Consider the following 17,516-nt stretch of genomic DNA (forward strand, 5'->3'; position numbering starts at 1 on the left):
TTGTGTCCTAGTGTGATGATTTTGGCCATCATTCTCGAAAGCATCCCGTGATGCCATTTAGTTAGTAGGTATTCCATTCCTTGGTTCTTGAACCCGAGGTTCACTCTACTTACTTCATGTTGATAGTATTTGCTAGATCTCTTAACATATTAGTAACCTTTGCGATAGCCCTCGAGGTCTGTGGTATTTTCCTCTTCCAAATGCCATGAACTACTTATGGCAGAAGTTCCTCGTTAAACCTAAGGATCACAACCAGAGTGCCCTAGATGAGCTCTCAATTCTATGTTGTGACTCTGCCAGTCCTTCCTTTTCTGCATGGGTTATCCGGAAGAATTATGTTGAACTTTGCTCGACATACTAATCTATGCATCCACAACTTAGAAAACTATATGTTCCTTTGAGTTGTCCCTCTTAGTTGTTATTTGACCTTCGTCTGTCAATTGTTGGTCAGGAGTAGATGGGCATTCATGTTCATTGTTGCCTTTTATTCTCGAGGTCCGTCAAGTCATTCTATTCCGAAATGACTAGGAGAAACAAACTCCAGTACCTTATCCATATCCAGGATTGGGTCAAAGTAGTTGTATCCTGCAGATCAAAATGCCAATCCAGCTTTTGTTCTGTTCTACCCTGAAGTATTGCCCTCTTGATGTCAGGAATGTCATGAGAATTGCACCATCCCTTATGAATTCTTGATGCAGTGATACCTCTTGCCATCATCATTCATTCCTCAGTTTTCCGTGATATTGTATCCGGAATACTGGCAAGCGAATTGTGATGTGTGAAATCAGTACTGCTAGCAACCCCGTTGCTTGGTAGTTAAAGGACAATAATTTCATTCTTAGCGTGTTGGTTACTGAACCATCATTCTAAGATGGATCGTGCTACCTAGTCCATTTTTCCTGGTGCACCCTTCAATCAAGAGTTAGGATTGTGTCAATCCTTACCTAATTGATCACATCATCTTGCCCTGAAAAGCAAGATTGTTCTCGAGCCTAGTAACATATCGGTGGTTCGTGATTTTCTAAATATCTTCTCGGAAGTGTTACCAGGTTGTCAGCTGACCACTATGTTGAGTTCGTGATCAAGTTGGTTTCTTGTAGCCACCCCTTTCTCCAAGAATCTGTATTGGACACCCTTGAGCTAGTTGGTTAAGCTAAACAACAACTTGGAGAGTTGCAAGATAAAAGCTTGACCCACCTAGTTCAATTTCAAAGGGATATCCTTGTGTTTGAATAGTTGTTGAAGAAAGATGACATCTTGATCGATTGGTCCTCGTGATCAGTTGTTGGGTCTATCATCTTGTCAATACTTTGATTTGGGTGTGGGCTATCCTAAAATTAAATCAGAACCAACGATATCCGTAATGTTGTCTTACTTGTGGTTGATTCCTCGAACATACACCATTACATCTGTCTGACCAATACTATCACATTGTTCACATAATGGTGGAAGTCTAGTGATATGGAAATTCGGATGAGTTGCTGTTGAGCCCATCAGCAGCATTTTCTCTCCTCCATGATTTGTGTTGAACATCCGCCTAGTGTTGGAAACTTGTGTAAGCATTTTCTTCATGCCCCGTTCATGAAGTATATGTTTGGATGAAAGTAGTGACTTCCTCTAAGTTCACGTGCAATCGATGCAAGTTGCCGCCATGAGTTCGAGAAAGATTGTTTTTGTTTCCTCTGGTACCATCCCAAGTCAGTCATACATGTGCGAAGTATGCTATGGTTTGACAGGCTCGCTACCTCCATTCCATATGCATCTCTTAGTACACCAAGCCACTGATTGATTTGCTCCAGGAGAAGAAGTTCCTTCCTAAGAGCATGCCTTATGCAAGGACTTCGATATCCTCGTTGATGGTTCCCCACCTGAACTCGGTAGTGTTTTATTATAAGACTACTACGTGGTCATGCTTGTCTGGAATAGTGTGTTCACATGTATGTAGCAGAACCGGCTCATGTTTTGGAGCTTACTATCATAGCTCATTTCCCGAGATTCTCGCAACATCATCTCGTTGATTTGTGTTGCAACCTTTCCTTTCCAGACATGCTGTCTGAAGTATCCCGTTACCAACCAGATCTGAACCTCGGGCAGACATGATGGTTGTAACATTGCCAGCATTTGCGTTTTGTTCCCAGCCTACACCACCATTGTGCCAAATTCCCATGGGCTATCCTTCCCAGTAATTGTTGCTCAGGATCATCTCAAAAGTGGTCCTACCATGGGTCCCATCCATTTCCTATGATAAGGAAAAATCATCCACCGTGTTGTCGTCAACAAGGTAGTCCACATCATCCATTCTGGTTAGAGTATGCCATTTCTTCGAACTCCTTCAAACGATCGATTATGGTTTGCCTCAGGCCGGTATAGAGGGTTTCAATTATCTATGTATCAAATGTAATTCTTGTTGCCACTTCAAAGAATAATTCTACGAGTCACCTTCTCTAGGGTGCCCCGTTATGGAATCATGGCAATTTATCTTCTCGCTACTTTAAAACCCTTCAATCTTACCTAAGCGTGGAATTGTTGCCTACCAATCTGAACCTTCGTCATCTGCCTCTTTCCATCGCTCTATGTGTTTTTGTCTCAACTCTAGAGACGTTTCTACGTCTCATTCTGTAAGTTGATCTTGTGATTATTAAGATGATCCATCACTGTAGAGTTATCTCGCTCTTTTGTCCTCGTGTTGGGTGAGGGTCTCGCAAGCAAAGATGCCAAAGATCAATATGAAGCAATGAATCAATGTCTTCGAGATGGCAATTGGATCATGAAGATCGTGTTAGCTTCGTGTCCCCTCTGTCTTCTTACCTCACGTCTTGAATCTCGGGACGAGATTCTTGTTTAGTGGGGGTGAGTTGTCACAGCCCTAGAATTTGTTTGTAATTAGTTGCATCAGCACCCATGCATCATGTCTAAAATTTATTTGAAAGTTGAAATGGGGACTGGTAAACCGTAGCAGCAAATGAAATTCAACTAGGTTCAACTTAAATCTTTTCAATGAACCCAAAATGCCCTTTAGAAATGTTCATCATTTTTGAATTGGTCTAGCACCTCTGACAAAAATGGTGCATATTTTTCTAGCTCAATTTGGATTTTTGAACGAACTCATTAAGTATTTGAATTTGGGCATTTAATTGCTATAAATAATTAAAATGCCCAAATAATTCTGGAAGTGGTTGAGGGCTGTTGGAAATATTTCCAAATGTGACAACAAGTCATTTCAGGAATTTTGGAAATGAATTAGTATTTTTATTAATTCAAAACAGAGGAATAAAATAGAAAACAGGAACCAAAACAAAAAAAGGCAGAACCTCACCTGTAGCTTACCTAGCGCCCAGTTGGCACAGCACTTTTGGAGGCCCAGCCCACCTGGCGACTTTCCAGTCGTCCTCAACCTCTGCCAGTAGGCAGAGGCGAAGGCGGGCACGGCACGCGCTGAGCCCGCCGCCTCCTCCCTGCCTGCCTCACGCCCCCGTGGCCTTCTCGCGACGCCCAGGAGACGTGGACGAAGCCCCGCACCGATCCCCTCCTCCTCTGGTTCCCTCTCCCTCGCTGTTCCCCACCTCACCAAACCGCGTCGCCGCCACCGACGAGCTCCACCACGGCCACAGCCACTCTCTCGCTCCCTCTCCACATCCCCGAGCTCCGCCACGACCCCGTGGAGCAACACACCCGACGCACGCGACCAGAAGAGGCCCCAGTCGACCGGAGCGTCGTCGTCTTCACCTCTGGTGCCCGGAGATCGACTGTCAATTCGCCTCGTCCAGAGCATCCCCGAGGCCGCTAACCTACCCTGCCGTGAGCTCCTCTTTCTCCTCCCCCTAACCACATTGCTCTGCTCGTCCCCTAGCTAGCGCTGCCGCCATGGCCGAAGCTTCGCCGCCATTGCAGTTTCCGACCACCCCAGCACCTCATGTTGCCACCAAACGACGCGCCTTGCCGCGCCATGTCCGTAGAGCCCAGCCACGCGACCTCCCGTCGCCGGAGCTGGCTGGACAAGCGACCTCGCCGTGTCTGTTTACGCCGGCGATTAGTCGCCGGAGTTGATGAGTGGCCCAGGCTTAATTAGTGCTAACCACCGATTAGTTAACCCCAGGGTCATTGACAGACGGGCCCGCCCCCCTTAAATTAATCACAGGGTTACTCCCTATTTAAATTAAGCTAATGACCATGGCCCACCGGTCAGTTTGACCTTGCCACCTCAGCGTTGACCTGGTCCCACTGGTCAGCCTCTGCTGCTGACGTTGTTACACTGACATGCGGGACCCACAGATCAGGTTTGACCTGGGTCAGCGCAGTTGACTTGCTGACGTCATGCTGGTGCAGTGCTGACGCAGTAATCCCTTTTCTGGAATTAGTTTATTTCTTTTAAATCAGAAATTCCAGAAATTAGTCTAAACTTCAAAAATTCATAGTAATTCAACCGTAACTCCAAATGAAAAGTTTTATATATGAAAAATTATCAGAAAAATTCAATCTATCCATCTGTACTAGTTTCATGCATGACAAACCAACCTAAATATGTTGTATAGATGAAAACACATAAAGGGCATTTAAATGCTTAAGTTTGGAGTTGCATTTGAATCCTTGATTCAAATGAGCTCCATTGAACTTGTTACTGTTTGCATTAGCACAAACAACATCACATATACATGCCATGTACATGCATCATATTGTGCATTGCATTTATTGTGTTTATTCTCTGTTTGTCGGTGTTGTTCCCCCTCGGTAGACGTTGTTCCGACGCTGTGATCGTTGACACTGATGAAGACCCAATGCTATCTTCAGAAGTGCCAGGCAAGCAAAAACCCCTTGTTCATTCCGATACAATCCCACTCTCTCGCTCCTGCTCTCTTTTACTGCATTAGGACAACAGCGATTCAACTGTTACATGATGCGGTAGTTGAACCCCTTTTCCTTTGCATGACCTGTCATTGCCACAGTAAATAGATGAAACCCACTAGCATGAGTAGGAGTTGTTTGAGCCCTGATGTGCCTACTCATTCGTGCTTGTTTGTCATGCCTGCTACTTCTTAGAGTTGAGTCAGGTCTGATTCATCGGGGATGAATTGGAATGTGGTGAACATGTCCTACCGTTGAGAGCTAAGTGTGTGAACTCGATTGGTAAAGGTAGCGGTGAGAGGTCATGCAGGAGTACATGGTGGGTTGTCTCATTGCAGCCGTCCTAGGGATGGCACCCGCCGAGTTTGGGTACGGGTCGAGTTACCCCATACCCTTACCCATCCCCTTTGAGCTTACCCATCACCCGTACCCATACCCGTCAACGGGTACAATTTTTCCCCATACCCATCACCCGACAGGGTAAATGGGTACCCACGGGTATAAATACCCACGTGTGCGGACATCAACTTGAGCAAGAAATAATCATAAACGACAACATATCAACATAATTTATAGACATCACATACTAATAAACAACAACACATCATAAAGAAAACACAATCCCATAAACAACACCACTTATTTGTATGCAGCAACACATAGTCATTTATTTTAAGTTCACAAAATCACGACAAAGTATGGAGGTAATTTGACCGTACATAAGGCCACAAAATAAGCATCCCAATAAAGTTTCGACATTGTAACTAGTTCAATTAAAATAAACTCGACCAATCCGATAGTAGCATAACGAAGACCTTGGCACAATAAGTCGTCAATCTTGAGCATAACTCGCCGAGACCATGTCTCTACATCTCAAAGGGCCAAGTCCTGGTTGGAAACATGAATGTAGTCATTTTATTAGAATTTTTCTTATAGCATATGCACTCAAATAATCTATCGGCAAAGGAAATGTGTTGGTGAATACTAACCTGCATCCCCTCTTGAATGTCTTGAAGGCAAGTCCAAAAGCTAGCATCTCCTTTATGAGCATCTAAAACACACAATTTGTAGAGATGACAAGACATGATTAGAAATAGTTAAATAAAGAGTAAGTTTGAAAAAAAATTACATTATTTGCTCACCTTTGCATTTGTTTCTAAGCCAATCTTGGGAGCACATCAAAACTTCCACCATATCAGGAGTTAGGCGGCTCCTATGTTCACTAAGTATTCTGCCACTTGTACTAAAGGCCGACTCTGAAGCAACTGTTGTCACGGGAATGGCAAAAATATCTCTGGCAACCTTCCTTAATGTTGGATATCTTGTTCCAGCTACTTTCCACCAATCCAACACACTAAATACTTCTGTGTATGGCACTAGGCCATCTGCCAAGTACATATCTATTTCACCTTGCAACCGAGCTGTAGCAGGACTTTGTTTGGCGACAATGTCATTGAAAATATTCATGATGGCTGGAGCTTTCATTGAAGAAATCAATTCTTCACATGGTTTATATTCATCTACTTCCACTTCATACTCCTCTATCAGTGAATGTAATCTAGCAACTAATGCATCAACCAACTCCACACACTCATAAGAAGATGGCTCAATGCCATGAAGCATGGCAAAGCAAGCAGTCAACATGTGCCTCTTGTACCGAGGATCAAGAAGTGTAGCCATCCCCATGAGATCTTGAATGTCCGTCCAATACTTATCAAATTTAGTTGTCATTTCCTCAGAGAGTTTTTTGATAATTGGGTTGCTACAAGTGGCCCACTGTCTCATTTTCATTTTAATCTCACAGATTCTAGGGAAGTAAACATTAGCGGTCACATAATTAGTTCCGGAGAACAACTTAGTTATCTCATAGAATAAGCCAAGTCTCTCCACCATCTCTGCAGCAAACTCCCATTCTTTATCACTAGGTAAATGCTCATATTGTTTGTCAACTTGTTTTGCACGTTCAAAAACAACTCTATATGGTAAAGCTGCTTCTAGCATCATGAAAGTGGAATTCCACCTAGTTTTGCAATCAAGAATCAACTTTCTTGTTATTTTTACTTTCTTAAACTTAGCCATCTCCTCAAACTTCTCTATCCTTTTTCCTGTCGCGGTCCAATATGCCACACTTTCCCTAATGTTTTCTATAGCTGACTTCATAACATGCAATCCATCCTTAACTATAAGATTTAAGATGTGTGCACTACAACGCATATGCAGCAGAGTACCTTCCAAAGGGAGCTTCTCCTTCCCTATCTTCCCCACAATCATCTCAATTGCCTTGTCATTGGTGGTGCAGTTATCCACAGTCACTGCCATCAATTTTTCATCAATATTCCATTGAAGCAGGGAGTCATAGAGCACCTCACATATCACTTCACTTGTATGAGGAGCTGGAACATATACAAACCTGCAGTATTCAGCAACATATAGTCATAAACAACAGCATATAATAAATAACAACACATAAAAACAGCAGCACTTCATAGACAGCAACACATATTAAACAGCAGCACATCTTAGTCAGCAATACATCATAAACAGCAGCACATCATAAACAGCAGCATATGATCAGCAACACATAATATACAGCAGCACATAGTAGTACCTCATGATAACATTTCGAAGCTTCCAAGATTCATCAATGAAATGAGCTGTAATAGCCATATATCCCTTCTTTTGGTGGTCAGCAGTCCACATATCTGTAGTGATAGCAACCCTAGATTGGTTCATAGTCATGTAATCAATTGCCTTCTTTTTTTCTTCTTCATAATTTTCCACAATATCTTGCCTAAAAGACAAAAGAAGAGGATACCATATGTTACCTCCTCATTTCATAGAAGAAGGTAGACGGAAATAAATCAAATAAAACCATAGCAAGGTATACCTAAAAGTATTTCTTGTATGTAGCTTGAATAGTGGCTGAAGTGCATGAACAAACTTCCTAAAACCAGCATGTTCCACTATAGACAGTGGGTACTCATGCAACACCAACATGTTACCAAGCTCTCTTCTAGCAACCTCTTGATCAAAGGTATAGCTCTCCAAAAAAACGTTACCGTCGTCCTTAGCATTCATCCTCAATGATGGCTGACTCAATGTTTTGCCTCCCTTCGTCTTCAACATCTTCAGAGTACAAATCTTTAGGTGAGTAGCAAGATGCTTCGTGCCTGCTCTGGGTCCTGAAACAAGTTCCTTGTGACAATAGTTGCACTTTGCTTTCCATTGCCCATTGATCTTGATCTTCTTCATTTCCAACCAAACTTTAGAAGTTAGCTTCCGTTTGCCTGCTTCATTGACCTCTTCCACCTCCTGCTCCTGTCCATCTTCATCATCTGAAAGAATGACATGATCTCCATCTTCATCCATTGGGGCAGATGCATCACAAGGAACATCTACTTGGTTGCTTGAACTTGTACCACTGCAAAATGAGCATAAATGAAAAAATACATCAAATTCTTGAAGTCTTCTTAATATAATACTTGATTCTACATGTGAACTGAAAGTATGATGCTCATATATGCATCATAACATCTGTAGATATCATCTATATACAAAAAAATGTATTCATCACAGCAACTATAAATAGTTAATTTTTTGTTTTCAGCATTCTTTCTTTTCAGTCCAACGATTATATTTCCAGGAAGAGTTAATTTCGAATCGTAGAGCACTTCGCATTTTTATTAACTGCAAGTCATCATTTTTCTGACCAAAACGTGCAGCTGTAGTGCTGTCTTAAATGGGCCTGAATCTTACTGTATTTTGTTTACTATAAGTAGTCTGAAACAAGTTACAATGTCTCTGCATTTTTACCCCTGGAAACTGGGAAGGTAGATGTTTACAAAATGATCTTGTACAAAAGCAGAGACGATCAGTTACCACACCACATTAAATAGATCTAAAATATTCTGCCACCGGCCACTGCCGATTCTATCTATGTTGTTACAATGCTAAAAAATCACACAGCGAGTGATGTACTAGAACACAATTTGCTACACTTATCTCATCTCAGTAACAAATACTTCTTTTCTCAGATATACAAAAACCTCATTCATCACAGCAGCTATATACATCATGCATAGGTAGAAAATCAATACTTATTTTAACTTATATATGCACGAAAAAAACATCATATCATCACATCATCTATACATCTATGTATCATCTACGAATGCACAAAATCATACATAAAATTGAAACTCACCAAGCCAATATAGCCTTGCTCTTGTTCTTGTGCTTGATGACAGTAGAGGATCGACTAAGCGGGCTAGGGCGACGTGGCCGGCTTGAAGTGTCGTAACGCTGCTGCACCTTCGACGCCGAGACAAGAGGTCCCTTACGTCGGCCGGGGGTTTGCCCCTTTCCTGGCGGATGGAGACGGATGGCACCATCCAACGACGGTGTTAGGCTTGGGATCAGGGCAGCCGTGCCATGCCCATGCTCCTGGCCGTGGTGGTCGCCGCCGTCCGACTCAGTCCGCTTGAGCGTGAGCTGCATCTCCTTCTCCCGGTCGCCGTCCTCGCGTAGGCTATGGTCCTCCCCAAGGTCCATGGCGTCTGAGTGGCTGGAAGCACTGGCGACGGCGAGGTAGCCAGCAGCTGGACGCATTGGCAGCGGCGACTAGCAAAGTAGCGATGCCCGAGGAGGCGAGAAGCCCCGAGATGATCAGATGAGATGAGAGACGAGGTCACGAGGAGACGAGGAGGATATCAATCTCTGTCTCTCTCAATATGGGACGTGATCACGTATTCCTTATTCGCCGAAGCCAAATCACGCTAATCACGTAGATTCTTTCCATGTACGTGCGTATGTGGGCTACAATGCTACATGTATCTCGTGGAATATATAGACTAATTTTGTGGGAAGTTAGATTGATATATGAATAGTGAAGCTGTGAAGGTCCATTAACAGATTTTACGTGGGTATATGGGTACACGGGTATGGGTTATGCTATCCCATGCCCATACCCACTATACCCAATGGGTTTAGTAGTTTTCTATTTACATACCCATGGGTATTTTTTTATCTCATACCCTTACCCTAATAGGGTTTTTACCCGCCGGGTACGCGGGTAATGGGTTACCATTGCCATCCCTAAGCCGTCCTCAGGAACTGAGTTCTGTGTTTGTGATCCATGAACAGTTACTGCCACGCATTGGAATGCTTAAGTGCCCCTCTTGACTTATTAATCAACCTGATCTCTGTCCAGGAGTTGCAACTAGTTTCTGGTGTTTGTAGGTAGTGTTAGTAGTCTACCAAGTGGCACCCGGTACAGGTGGGCTTGGGACAGACTAGGCACAGTAGCATGGTGTACCAAGTGGCACCCGGATGGTGGGCTTGGGAACCCTGCTCACATCGTTTGAGGCCATGAGCGACACCCCAGCCGGATCTCCTTGCGGATGGAACTCGAATAGGCGATAAACCTGGACTAGAGACTTGTGTGGTTAGTCAGGTAGTGGACGACTCCCTCGTCAGGCTTCCGCTTGAAGGTTGCCGAGATACACAACGTGTACATGGTGGTAAGTGTGGCGAGAGCGTGTGTGAAGAAGTACACCCCTGCAGGGTTAACATCATCTATTTGAATAGCCATGTCCGCGGTAAAGGACTTCTGGGTTGCCTATGCAGTTCATAGACAAGTGAAAGTGGATACTCTAAAATGCGCAAGATAAGCGTGAGTGCTATGGATGGCGTTCTCATAGAAAGACGGGAGCGGATCCATAGTGGTGTATTGATATGGTGAATATGTGGACTCGTGTGCACCACCTCAAAAGAGTTACTTGCAGCCATAGTTTAGGATAGCCACCGAGTGAAAGCTGGCTTGCTGCAGTTAAACTCCACCACCCCCTTTGTTGATACTGATGCATATGTAGATAGTTCTGATGTAAGTCTTGTTGGGTACATTTGTACTCACGTTTGCCTATTTTATGTTTTGCAGAGAGACTTCAGTCTCGCTATTACTTCTATGTGGTCTTCGATGTTTAGCTTGTTACCTCAGCTACGATCTTGTGCCCTTGGCAGGATCTTGTAGATAGACAGGCTTCTCAGCCTTTTTCATTTGTAGTTGTTTGTACTCAGACAAGTTAAGCTTCCGCATGTGCTTGTTGCTTGTATGCTCTGTATGTTGGGTCATGAGACCCATGTTTGTAATACTTGACTCCTCGGAGCCTAATGAATAAATACTTGAGTTGTAGAGTCATGTTGCGATGCCATGTTGTATTTGCACATATCGAGCATATTGTATGTATGTTATTGAAATGCTTGGTATGTGTGGGATCTAACTATCTAGTTGTTTATCCTTGGTAGCCTCTCTTACCAGGAAATGTCTCCTAGTGCTTCCACTGAGCCATGGTAGCCTGCTACAGCCCGGATTACCGGATTCCTGCTAGCCCAGTTGCTACTGCTCCGGAACACTTAGGCTGCCAGCATGTGTCCTTCTTCGTTCATGTGTTTGTCCCTTCTGGGAAATGTCATGCGATGATCCTTTAAGTCCTTGTAGCTTGCTATGACTTGGGATTCACTCGCTGTTGATCGACATGTTCGTTGCTAGGTCATGTATGCCTGTCCCTGTAAGTTAGTGTCACTTTGGGTTCACGACTAGCCATGTCGGCCCGGGTTCATTGTCATATGGATGCTAGCGACACTATCATATACGTGAGCCAAAAGGCGCAAACGGTCCCGGGCTTGGTAAGGCATCACCCGTGGGAATACCGTGCGTGAGGCCGCAAAGTGATATGAGGTGTTACATGCTAGATCTATGTGGCATTGGATCGGGGTCCTGACAATATAACTTGTATTGTAAGGTAGAAGGAATAGATACCAAGCCGGACACGTTGATGATCCGGCCCTGGGACTCTATAAACCGGCGGGCGTCGACCTATGTATATAAAGGGACGACCCGGCGGCGGTTTAGGGACAACACACAACAACTCGAGAGCCAGGCAAAGCGGATTCGCTCCCTGGTCATCGAAACCCTAGCAATTCCATCACAACTGGAGTAGGCTTTTACCTTCATCGTAAGGGGCCGAACCAGTATAAAATTTTCGTGTCCCTTGTCCGCTTTAACCCCTTTAAGCTAACACGTAGCGATGGCTCCACGACTAAGTCCTTTCACAAGGACATCTGCCGTGGCAAAACCATGACAGTGTGCGTGGAGCTCGTCCACCAGCGAGGCCCCCCGTACGCCGAGCCGCGGGAGCTCGCCGTGCGCGTGGAGCTCGTCCACCAGCGAGGGCCCCCGCACCAGCAACAACACCGCTGGCTACCACACACCATCACCAACGCCTCCTCGTCTCGCTGGCCTCCGGAACGGTCGGCTGCGCAGAGTAGGGCCCAGCCACGGGAGCTCGCCATGTGCGTGGAACTCGTCCCACCATCGAGGCACCCCCACCAGCGACAACACCGTCATCCACGCCCCTCCTCCCCTGTTCATTCTCACCTTCATCGGGCAGGTGAGCTCCTACTTCCTCTCTCGGTCTCCCCTCGAGTTTGTGCTTGTGTTTTTTTGCTTTGTGGGCTATGGCTACTACTTGTGCGACTGGTTATACATGAATTCAGTGCTGCTGGTTTTGTTGTTGCAATGTTTGGCTGATGCTTGCCCTGCTGCCATGTGCTACTACCTGATGTTGGTTGCTTCCTTATTTGGTTATTTGTGAACTAAAAACTCTTCCCAAGATGCAACTATTGAAAAGAAGGCTATGAGCCAAGGAGAAGTGATGATAAATATGGTGTAAGTGCCTGTTATTCATCACACTTGAGGGAAAGGACGCCAAGAGCAAGAGAGAAAGACCAATACATGACTAGGTGAGCTTCATTTTTGGTTTTTAATTTAAGAAGTGTTGAAGGTTATTTCATATGTATGATTAATAGAAAGTTGGTAGTTACCATTCTGTTATTTACTCAAATGGCTATACTTAAAATTACCTTCATACTTTATCCTCTTGGTTTATTTTCCATCTCCAATTGAATTATGGTTTGCAGCCCAAGACCAACTACAATTAATCCATTTATGCATGGAATTTTAAAACATTATAACCGAGCACTTTTCCAGCCCTCTCACGCCCTCAACGTTTATGGCCGTCGGATTTCATGTTTGATTAGCTTCTGGCTGTCAGATTATCCTTAACCAGTAGTTAATCACGATCTGGGCTGCCTGTCCTATTGGGCTGCTGCTCTGGGGACTTTTTTGAAGGCCTGTGGTTGATTGGGCTTCTATGGGCTGACCGATCCGTCGATGCGCTGAAAAGAAAACCATTCAGTTGAGGGGATCCGAGAGGCTCGGTACAGAGGGGGCCCCGACGCCTAGGCGAGCCTCGAGGGATTCCGGCGCGGGCGGGGATCGACACGAGGCTACCGGCTACGTCTCCTCTTCCTCCACGCTGATGCTCCTTACGGCAGCCACTCGTCCGCGTGGCGGACAGGGTTAGATTCACGAGGGATTCCAGCGCGGGAGGGGATCGACCCGAGGCGACGCATCCAGCCCGAATCAACCTGACACGATGCGCGAGGATGCGGCGCGGCGAACCCTAGGTGCCGCCGCCATGCCTACTGCCTCGCCAGTTGCATCGAGGAGATCTATCTTACAAGGTCAAGGTGAGTTTATCTATTCTCTCCATCATATCATTACCCTGGTTTACCTTCTCAGCATCCTCACGTATGGCTAAGGTTTTGAGAAATCCGTACTGCAAATATCATAGGGTGTGCTATTACAGTACATATACTGTAGGGCGTGGTGGTGCTTATAATACTTAACTGTTGAAATCAGCTTTCATGGTTTCAATCGTTTGTGTGCCAATCAATTTGGGTTGGTTCATGTATACATGAATTGTGGGGTGTACTGTTGCTTAACCAACTTGATTTTAGAACCTATTTTCATGTTAGCAGTCAACTTTACTCCATATGTAAAAAATTAAAAGGGCATAATTAACTAACTGTGGAAAATTAGATGCTACAGCCACAATAGTTCCTTTATTTTAACAACACAAAAATTCTATATACACCGAAACCATAAAAAAACATAATGGTCAAAGTTTTGCAATGTACAAGGCAATGGTCGGATGTTATGAAGAATACTAGGAATAAGCATGTAATTCCCTTTGAGGAATGATGAATCCTACTATGTTAACTTTGTTTCTCCAGGCATGTGATCGTTTGAGGCGAGTAGATTCCAATGGTGGAACAGAAGCTATGCTAGATAATCAACCTTTGCACAGTAAAACATATGAAGATGTTTTGAATGTAAGGCATCTTCGCCAATTTGAGGAAAATGACATTAGCTTACTTCCATATATAGATTGTAGAGCGGTTGTCCAAGCTTAATAATATAGCATGGAGACCAAGGCGAACAATAACCCAATGCAGTTGTTGCGTAGAATAGTTTGCATTTGTATGTTCTTTCTTGCTTTCAAATGTTCTTGCACGAGAGGAAGGAAGTGGCAGTCTTTTTGTTCTATGTGGAGATTTGTTCTTTCTTTATATGGGCTATCCCTTCATTGGTCTGGCCTGTTTTCATGTGTTGTACTACATCGTCTGAGAACAAGATCATTGTTTTTATCCAGGGCTACCCAGTTAGGTGTATCTAGACATCATTTTGTATCGTTGAGTAAATTGGTCTTGTGAATCTAAATTCTTGTGTTTGTTTGACTATGCAGGTGCAATTCCTCAAGCATACTGGATGGTCACCAAAGCCTAATTGAGAAATTATTCAACCTATCCATGGATCAGGTAAAATATTCCATTCATAAATGTATGGTGTGCTTTCAGCTCTATCCACATTTTTATCCTTCCTTGTGATTTTTCTATCATGCAATTTTCATCATGTGCTCGTTTGGTGATGCTTCGAATGTGTAACTCTACTTAGATTTTTAGACAACTATATATCTTTGTCAATTATTGCAGGCCAGGTGTTGGTGTGTGGATTGGCCAATCGTGTCAACATTCATATACTATTCCTGTTCTGCAATCATATATTGACTTATCTTCGTATTACTTGATGTATGATTTTCTTTTACTGAGATGTTCTGTTTATATTAGATGTACAAATGCAGACACACTATGCTTGCCTATGTGGCATGACTAGGGAGTGTGCTTAAGATATACTACATGGAGTAGTTCCTATCAGGTGATCATTAATTAGTATGGCAATGAAAATGTTCATGATTGTTCGGTCATACTGCCTTTGAAATGGTCAATATAGATGCACACTCAAATCACTAATTGCATTATTAAGTTCCCAGTCTTGCTTCAGATTTCTTGAACTGAAATAGGACCTGCTTTACAATTGCATGATTATTTACACATTCTCTAACTGAAATGTGGCAACTTAACTGATACAACTTATCTAACTATATATTTATCTATAGGAAATTGAATATTTTGTGTCGTGCAAATCAACAAACTGTAGGAGTTAGCTAAGGGAAGCTGCATCTGTTTCTCCCTACAGAAAAAAAATGCATCTATTCTTTGTCATGGTGTACCACACTAGCTTATCCAAGTGCTCCAAGATATCATCGTATGCCTGAGCTTTGCCTCACATGAAGTCCATCACAACTGAACACGGTTCAGTTTGTTTTTCACCACTAACACTTTATCTTATCCGCTCCATTTTCCGGCAAACTAGGTTGAAAAAGGCATGATATTGTGCGTTGTGTATTCCAAATGGATTGTTGTGGTGGATGTGGTAACACAACTTTGATTTCTTTGCGTGCCAAAGAGACAAAAGGATAGCACATTTTCAAACTTGAGACACGGAGCTTGCAGAAGACTTTTTGATTTGTATTCAACCCAGGACACAGTATGAGCATGGCCATTTCAACAATAGGTAGTTTCTCTTAAATATACTACTTTGTTAGCTTGCAGTTATAATGTAGAGGGTATTTTCTTCTGAAATAACCATACATTGTTAGCACACTATATCTTGGGCCAATTCTGATTATTTGATCATTTATCTATTTACTGCCTGCATCCATGTTTTCACATCTTTTGTTTTACTACCCACCCATTCCATATTATGTGTTATTGATTTAGTACAATGTACTAAATCAACGACAGTTAATATGAAATGAAGGGAGTACTTTGCAAGAATAAAAGTATATTTCTACATTAGTTTCGGCCTAAAGTTGTACGGAGTACATTACTTTGAGATCAACTGAATGTGATTCTGGTACTGTTATATATTGTGAGAACCTTAGCACAGCTGCCTAATACAATAGCATAAGAATATCCCGTCTTGATTACTGAACAATGTATCTTTATGTATTGGATTTATATGTTTCATTTCTCTTATATTTATCAGAATCACTATCATTTGAACGAAAAATTAGACGGGCGTAGCAACGCGCGCCATCGATGATCTAGTTGGGATAACAAGAAGGTAAATAGCTTGCATGATCCCTTTTTTTGAATGTTTGGTATCCACTCTCTGCGTCAAACTTAGCGTCAAATAAGCAGATCCTAGCTACAGATGGGGAGGTGTAGAATGCTTGTCTATAAGCCCAATTAAACTGTTTGCCCATGTGTGATTGTGTAATTTTACTCTCAGCTGCTTGCGCAGCATGGACCTGGAAATACTGGATCCTGTATGTTACTGCAGAAATTTGACTATCTCTTTTTATCAAGGTTTAGAAATACTTAAGAAAGCTTAGTACTATTTGATGGTTGTAAGAATCAAGTTACAATAATTAATATAGGAAGAAATACACTTCAAAATTTACTCGGGGCTATGTTGGTCATCTGGCTACATCTTTGGAGAAAATTGCTAGATATGCTACTTCCATTGGCATATATGTTTCCTCTCTAGTTGATTTGTGTAAACAGTAGACCATATATATACTACCACATTATATTGACAAGAGGTATAGAGGACGTACATATGTACTACCTTGAAAATTCCTTTGTGTGTGCTATGCTATGCCTGAGGAGTGCACAACAAATGCTTCTTCAGCACTAATGGGAGATTTTGTACATGTTTAGCAGTTCAATGTTTTCAGGATTAGAAGCTTTTTCAATAACTTATCTGAATTTGTAGCTCAATATGTTACTCATGTATGTAGGTGTATTTAAGTCTTTTGTAGAACGAGATTATTGATGTATATCCTAAAAAATATTTCCTTTACTTGGAACCAAATTGTTCATTACCAATTGTATATGGGCACTATTTTATACAAGATGCAGCTTAGGGTGTGTTTGGATGCTGCCCGAGCTAGCCCTGCCAACCTATGGGCGTGCCAAAAAATTGGCGCAGGATTCCTCCGCCAATGACTTGCCCAGAAGTTGGCGGAAAATTGAACTGAGAAAGCTAGCGTGGTTAGGGCGAGCCAATTTATTGGCGGTCATCCAAACAAGCGCCCACACCCGGTCAACTACCAACTTTTTGGCTAGGCTGCCCTTGGCTCCAATCCAAACACGCCCTTAGTGTGCACTGAAACATTACCTACAGAGTTTGGCACAATTGGTAAAAGATTACTGCTAATGAACCGCAAACTATTACAAAGAACATGTGATGCATGTAAGCATGCTCTCACAAGTTCTTCTTTGTTCGGCTCTTTTCGGGTATGAAAGCTTCACTCAGTAATTATCAACCGGTATGCCATTCTTCTCTATCAACTCTATTTCATGCTGGAGAGGCTCTGTAAAGCAATTGCATATTGTCTTGTCTAAATAATATTAATTATGTATTT

General features: G+C 43.0%; 1 protein-coding gene and 1 long non-coding RNA gene across 2 annotated transcripts; one reads left to right on the top strand and one right to left on the bottom strand.

The window, feature by feature from the left end:
• Positions 1-5,574: 5,574 nt before the first annotated feature.
• Positions 5,575-9,450, bottom strand: LOC123057171 (zinc finger BED domain-containing protein RICESLEEPER 2-like). Its single transcript, XM_044480280.1, has 6 exons — positions 9,047-9,450; positions 7,730-8,263; positions 7,451-7,633; positions 5,985-7,252; positions 5,832-5,893; positions 5,575-5,730 (listed from the first exon to the last, which is right to left on the bottom strand). Exons 1-6 carry the CDS (start codon positions 9,448-9,450, stop codon positions 5,716-5,718), a joined length of 2,466 nt encoding a protein of 821 aa, XP_044336215.1. The 3' UTR covers positions 5,575-5,715.
• A 3,683-nt stretch (positions 9,451-13,133) lies between these two features.
• Positions 13,134-16,904, top strand: LOC123059181 (uncharacterized). Its single transcript, XR_006427383.1, has 3 exons — positions 13,134-13,431; positions 14,490-14,562; positions 15,458-16,904. It is a non-coding gene; the product is annotated as an uncharacterized lncRNA (long non-coding RNA).
• Positions 16,905-17,516: the final 612 nt, after the last annotated feature.

This window comes from Triticum aestivum, chromosome 3A (assembly GCF_018294505.1).
Source record: "Triticum aestivum cultivar Chinese Spring chromosome 3A, IWGSC CS RefSeq v2.1, whole genome shotgun sequence".
NCBI lineage: Eukaryota > Viridiplantae > Streptophyta > Magnoliopsida > Poales > Poaceae > Triticum > Triticum aestivum.